The 7213-nt window shown below is 48.4% G+C and overlaps 1 protein-coding gene across 1 annotated transcript; it reads right to left on the bottom strand.

Moving 5' to 3' along the window:
• Positions 1–207: 207 nt before the first annotated feature.
• Positions 208–1422, bottom strand: LOC127303659 (uncharacterized). The gene has a single exon (XM_051334367.2). The coding sequence runs from the start codon at positions 1420–1422 to the stop codon at positions 208–210; it is 1215 nt and encodes a 404-aa protein (XP_051190327.2).
• Between the last annotated feature and the right edge of the window lie 5791 nt (positions 1423–7213).

The raw sequence follows: 7213 nt of genomic DNA, 5'->3' as shown, positions 1-7213 counted from the left end.
CGAATTTCAAAGTCCTGTAACATCATTTTCCTCCACAAATTCTTCCAAGACAAAGGTATATCATAGTACTCATGAAACATAAGTCCCCTGGACCTGCAGGAAGAAAGCAAAAAACATGTGGTTTAGGCTATCAGAATAATAGTACATGTGGCACACACAGTGGCCAGTGGCCAGTGCAGTCAAAAGAGAATAATGTAACTAAGGAACCTACCACTCAAGATGGTGGCAATATGTCATCAGATGATCGGCCAAGGTGAAGGGCCGAACAGAGGGCCGAATCCTCTCCTTCAGGTCATGTATGAGGGAAAATGTTGACGTCCGCTCGAATATTCCGCTGCTTAGAGAATACAACACGACAGGGTCGTAGTTGGGCAGCGAGAAATAGATGGAATTGCGGCTGATAGAAGGGAGTTTCCTGGCTGAGACACACAGGCATCGATCTTTGCTAAGGAAGAGGGCCTGGTCACCTAGGTCACCCAATGGAACCAGAACTCTATGGTGTACATTCACCAAGAAGAGTGCAAAAGCGAAAGGCTGCCACCCCTCTCTGTGGCCAATAGAACGGTGCTGGACAGCGAGGAGCATGTGCCCCCCAAAGTCTACAAGATAGTAGTGACATAATGTGGGGCATCCAAACACACTGGGAATACGAGCAACCACAGGATACTGCGGGAATTGAGGATACACCTGCACAATCTCCCCCGTCCCCTTTCGGATGCCGAACAGCCTACCTTGGAATGGTAAGGCAGTCCAAAGCTCAAGACCTAGGTGAATGACAGACCAACGCGGCTTCCCGGGTTCAGCATAGATCACCACTGGCACAATTGGGAACCAAGCAATGACAGCAATTGAGCCGTGAGACCAGGCGACTGCAGCTTTCATCCGGACCATCGACTCCATGGGCTTGACGAGGTCACGGAAGATGGGCGCAAGGGGTGGGAGGTCCAAGAATACACGGGTGAACGGGTGCAGGACGCGGAGGGTGGTGGTTGTCTTGTTGAGCAGGATGAGGAGGCCGTCAGTGAAGCCAACAATCCGGTATTTCTGGAGCTCGGGCAGGCAGACACGGAGGCGCCGGCAAGTGGACGTGTGGAGGAAGGTGATCTCACAGGCATCAGCAGGGCGTACGCCGTCACCATCGCAGAGGGCAACCCAGCCACGAGGCCGGAAGCGGGTTTCCCGAAGTGTGGGATCGCACGGGCTGGTTGTGGTGGCACGCCAGTGTGAGCACACGGCGCGGAAGCTCATGTAATCAGTCACGTCCTCCACCAGCAGCCGCTCGGCGATGATGCCGGTGATGTCCAGAGGGAGGGAGGACCAGTCAGACGCATGGGACGGCGCTGTGGTGGTCTTTGGGCGCTTGCCGTGGGTGAGAACGGTGAAGGAGGAGTAACCTTTACGCTTCAGTCCTGCGCTTGCCATCATCCTCAGAGTCTCCGCCGGCGCAAAGCAAAAAAGATGAGGCCTTTCTCCGATCCGATCTAAATACTAATAGAAGGGTGTTGAAATTAGACCCACAGAATCAATTTGGCCGCTTCGTCAACATCTAAGTGGCGGGGATCTAGATGGTATGACGGGTGTGCAGCGGCACACTCAAAATTTGTTGAGGTTTCGTTTGAGTAATGACTAGATAGATGACGAGAATCTCATACCTCAAAAGCGAATGCCCAAGAGAGCAGACAATGAGAGCAGGGAAACAGGAAGGCGGCGATGGGCGGAGATTGCATAGGTTTTTTCTTTTCGAGAGTGCGTTAGCACATACGGTAATTTTATAGAAATAGAAAGGATAGTACTGGGCGTCCCCCGGGGGATTTAATTTCCCAGCCCCCGGGTCCCCGTGCTGACACGTGTCATTTTTGCTACCGGGTAGCAAAAAAAATCCCACTTTTGCTTCAGTGTAGCAAAAAATGGTTCACCCACGAAATAAAAGAAAAATGTTGAGCTCGCCGGAGTGCGCGTAGCAAAAAAGTTATGCTATTGTAGCAAAAATGGATATCGTCGGAGACATCAATGGGGAACTCGCCGGAGAACTCACCGGAGACGGCACCGGAGACGGCACCGGAGACCCCAGTAGCAAACACATTAAGCAATAGTAGCAAAACCATAAAAATGACGTAGCAAAAAATTATTCATATGTTGCAAGTCCAAAAAAAAATGAAGAAATATTCAGAGACATCAACGGCCTGCCCAAGGCAGCAACCTCCAGAACCGCCGGTAGCAATGGCCGACATCTAAGGTAGCAAAGCATGTATCTGTGGGTAGAAAAAAAGCACGCTCCACCGGTAGCGACGCTGGAGGCCTACAGAAGCAGAACCAGCCTCCGCAAAAAGCAACGCCGAAGGCCCAATGTAGCAAACTCTTGGAGGCCCAATATCGCGGTCTCTCGTGCGTCGAAGGCGACGGCCTCGCCGGAGCTCGCGTTCCTGACGACGATGAAGGCGCTGCCGCCGATGCCGCTGGACATGGGGTGCACCACGCCGAGGCAGAACACCGCCGCCACGGCGGCGTCCACCGCGTGCCCGCCCGCCCGTAGCGCGGCCGCGCCCACTTCCGAGCACCGCCCATCGTCCGCCGCTACCGCGCTCGCGCCGGACTTCACCTCGTGCGTGCTCAGCCGCGCGCCCCCGGCGGACACCCCGCTGCGGCTTCGATCAGCTGCAGGCCCGGTGCCGGGGCTCGAGAGTAGCAGCGGGACGCCGGCCAGGGCGAGCAGAGCCACGGCGATGGGCAGAGCAGCGCACGGGCGGCGGACCCGGCGGGACAGCGGACTGCGTTGGGGAAAAGTAGTAGAGAGAGAAAGAAGATCGGGGAGACGTTTCGCTGGGGAAGAGAAGAGAACGTGTGTGGGCCAGCTAGGGACGCGTGTCATCACGAGAAGCCGGAGGCTGTGAGCGATCCGATCCCCCGGGGGGATACAATCATTTTCCAAATAGAAAACAGAGTTCTCCTCCAACTGCAAACAGAAGACGCCAATAACTCCAACACCATACTATCTCTTCCTGGGGTCTAGTATTCTCTCCGGGCTCTTTTAATTCATAGAATTTGTACAGTAATTATGTAGAGTATAAATTCCGTAGAAATTGTTTCTATATTAGTTGTTTCATTCATACAAATATATTTTATAATCCTATACTGACAACTAGGCCTAAACCCCTGGCGACTGGAGCCCTCAAGCGAAGACTTGAAGCGCAGGTTGAAGCCTTCCGGCATTTTAGCTTGCGGATACGCACGATCTTATCCATGTATACTTTAGACCTGGGTGCCTATATAGGATTAGACGATTATGAAGGCGATCTACCTCGTGGTGCCGCTGCCACCGGCGGCGTGGTTCAGACGTTGGCTCCTCTACCTCTTCCATCCAGCTGAATAGATCGTGACTTTCCTCAGGCTTCTTGGCGTTCTGTGCTGCTGAGATAGACGCCCAGTTCATCCCCTAAGGTTCATGCCTAGGGTTTCAAAAAATTTCCGCCCCGACGGTGGTCGTGTGGCGTTTTGTGGTTCTTTCGCACCGGCAACGGCGACGGCAAGTTTTCTTCCCTCCCCGGCGGTGCATCAGTACTCGTCTGGCGGTGAGGTTCCGAGTTTTTTTGTTGGTCTGTTTGGTTTGGACCTGATCTGCGAGCAAGTTTGAAGCTTCCGTGCTGAGAGAGGTTTTGGTATTACTGATGGGAACAATGAGAATATGCGGATGGAATTGTCGTGCGACGAACTCACCCACAACAGTTCGCTCGATCTCGGATCTTCGAGAGCACCTAAAGCCAGATATCACGTTTTTATCCGAGTCTCATCTGAATAAAGAGAATGCAGAAAGTCTCCGCCGTAAGCTAGGGTATGATTTTGTTCTTTGTGATGAAAGTGATGGCCGTTCGAGAGGCCTTGTTCCGTTCTGGAACGAAGATAATAAACTAGTTTCTGAATATGTGTGTATGTGTGTGCTAATTGCATAGATGTAGTCTTTGAATCCAGTGTTGGTTCGATATGGAGATTTACAGGTTTCTACGGGGAACCTGCCTGGGATGAGAAGCACCTGTCTTGGAGCTGCATGCGTGATCTATGCGCTAGATCTGCATTGCCGTGGCTCGTAATTGGTGATTTCAACGAGATCTTATACTCGGAGGAGAAGGAGGGTGGTAATCCTAGGCCACCACGCATGATGCAAGAATTCAGAGATTGTCTATCAGCATGCGAACTGCATGACATGGGGTACACGGGAGACAAGTTCACGTGGCGCCGTGCGGAGGTACGTGAGAGGCTGGATAGAGCAGTGTGCAACTCCGACTGGAAATTGTTATTTCCTCTCGTGTCAGTGAGCAATGAACCACACTTCAGATCTGATCATCGTCCCGTGTTGGTTGATACTGAGTTTTATGACGCAAATCTCATCCGCAGAAGGTTCGGCGGTAGAAAGTTTGAAGCCAGATGGCTGGCGGAAGAGTCGGTTAATGAAATTGTAACAACGGCTTGGGAGAAAGCTAAGTTGCGTGGTCCGGCTCCATCCCTTGCAACGCGTACCAATGATGTTCATATGAGTTTTCATGATTGGGACAGGATGACACTTAAGGGTCCTAAGAAAACGCATTGACACTTTGAAAAAAAAGAACTAGAAAATCTGAGGAAAGGAGTGATGTCTCAAGAATCCAATGGAAGACAGAAGGAAATCCAGGTGCTCATTGAGAATCTCTTGGAGCAGAAGGAAATATACTGGCTGCAGCGAGGTAGAACTAACTGGCTCATGCATGGGGATCGGAACACTTCTTTCTTCCATAATGCAGCCACTGCCCCAAAGAAACGAAACTAGCTTAGGCGGTTGTTAGATGACACAGGAGTTTGGAAAGAAGGAGAACACCTAAAGACCCATGTGGTGGACTATTTCTCTCATCTATTCAGGACTGAAGATATAGGCAATAACCAAGGTGTCCTCGATGCAGTACACTCAAGGTTCACGCCAGCAATTAATGAATGAGATGCTTACGACTCCAGTCTCAACCGAAGAAGTGAAGAAGGTTTTGTTTGATGGTGATTTAAAAGCCCCAGGGCCAGATGGTCTACATGCAATTTTCTATGAGAGGTTTTGGCATCTCCTCGGTGATGACCTGGTCCATGAGGTTCTAGCTGCGGTGAACTCCTGCAAAATCCCAGAGGGGTGGAACGACACTACCATTGTTCTAATCCCAAAAGTTAAAGCTCCAGAAAAAGTCACACAACTGAGACCCATATATTACATGATTAATAAAATGGTTGCATGCATAAAAAAATACATCATCTAGACAGCTACAATTTCGCAGTCTCAAAATGGCACAAATGAACCATCGCACGAGGAGCGAAAGGCAATTACAAGTGGAACGTTCACCATCAGAAGCAGGAGCGCATAAAAGAAACGTTATGTATCGCACCATTCCCATGTTAGAGATTGGCTGTTTGAAAGGCTACCTTTGTTGATCAAACAATCTGGTCAAAGCCTGCAACTTTTACTCCAACTCACAATGTTTCTCTTCACTTTCCTCAATCTGGCTGGTCAGTTCCTCCATTTCATGTTGCTGGTTGTTGAGAACGTCCCGTAGGTCTATGCTCCCTGTCTTCTCTCTGTCAAGTTGTGCAAATAGAGTGCTCATACAGGATGTATAGGGCTTATGCTCGACCCTCACATTTTGAAGAAACATAGGTTTCTTAGTTTTCTTAGCAAGGACCTCGGATATAACCTGGGTGCCAATCTTCTTTTCTTCATCTTCATTAGGTACAGAGAGCTTTGTATGCATCGCCGCCTTGATTTGCAATGAATATGCATGGCTATCAAATGCAGCAAAAAATAAGCAAACATACTTTTCATGCTGACTTACAAGTGCATCTTCTACTACAGGGGATAATCCCTTCACCTTGCTGCAGTGTGTCTCCCTGAATAGATCCAAAGGAGTTGGTTATTTATCATCGTATTCAAGTCCCTGGAAAGAAACACATACATGCAGCCAACTTATATGTTCGACGGGTCTTTGTGAAGAGAGACTATACATTTTTGACATCTGATTTCTGCAGAGCAGTTTGATGCAGAACATATAACTAATTAGGCAACCCATGTTGTGAATAAAGGATCAGCTACTACCGAAACAGGAAGTTAGCATTCAAACAACTACTACAGAAACAGTAATTTAGCTTAATGTGCCTACAGCTTTCGATCATGGAATTAAGTCTTTCCCAATATGTAAGAGTCGGCAGCATGAATTTTGATACAAGGCATTGGATACACTAAGGTGATATTGTGAGATACAAACGAATGTTATAAAAACAGAAACAGGCAGCACATGGATCGAGCATAGAATAAACTGAATAACTCCAGACAACAAACACCCATTGCACTATTCTGTTGAGCTCAGGACAGGTCTTGACTTACCAGATTTTCCAAGTGTGATAAGTAGCTGCGTGACCCAGTTGTTTACTGGAACTGAACCATTGAACGGTTCATGGTGTTAATTTGACAGATCTTCTGCATGAATAGTGAAATTATAAATATGTGCATACTCATATACTCCCTCAGTTCCTATTTAATCGACGCATAAATGTTCTATCGCATGGTGTGCACCGCGTCGATTAAAACAGTAAAGAGGTAGTACAACACAACAAATCTGATTTCAGGGAAAACTAACCATGCTCTTCGGCTCCGTCCAATATGTCACAAGTCTGGTCCACTCAGCGTTAGTCATCGATATGACGGGACTTTCTTTCGGAACATCATTGAGAGCCAGGATATATAAGTACGCTTTCTTTAGGAGGTGTCGTTGTTGGCGAACTCCTTTCTGCAGATGCTTTTTACAAGAAGCTTTTGCTGGTGAAACTTTAGTGTCCATATCAAAGTTTTCCTAGTGACATGAAAGAACATAAATAAGAATCACAATCTCTGAAAATTAAAGGCTTGACAAACAACGTGGAAAGGAATGTAGTATGTACTAACATCAACTTTGCCAATAAAGTCACAGAGGAGCCCAGTGTCCTCCCTGTAGTCCTTCCAATGCGTGCGCACAGACACTTGGTTCCTGATTGCAATGTTGCATTCAGTTGCAAACTTGGCAGCAATGAGAGCTGAATCTGGCCTTGTCCTCCCTCTTGGAATGACGATTGCAGTTTGCCACCCCGCGATTGGGGCAACCTGCTGAGTACTTTTCCTTTGTTAGCAGAATGGAGGATGTCTTGTTCTGTAGCATCAATATATAAAAAATATAAA

This window comes from Lolium perenne, chromosome 5 (assembly GCF_019359855.2).
Source record: "Lolium perenne isolate Kyuss_39 chromosome 5, Kyuss_2.0, whole genome shotgun sequence".
NCBI classification, from domain to species: Eukaryota; Viridiplantae; Streptophyta; class Magnoliopsida; order Poales; family Poaceae; genus Lolium; species Lolium perenne.
This window is presented reverse-complemented; position numbering and strand designations above follow the sequence as displayed.

Excerpts from the sequence above, each read along its gene's own strand:
- LOC127303659 (XM_051334367.2), bottom strand. The coding sequence starts at position 1,422 with ATGGCAAGCGCAGGACTGAAGCGTAAAGGTTACTCCTCCTTCACCGTT.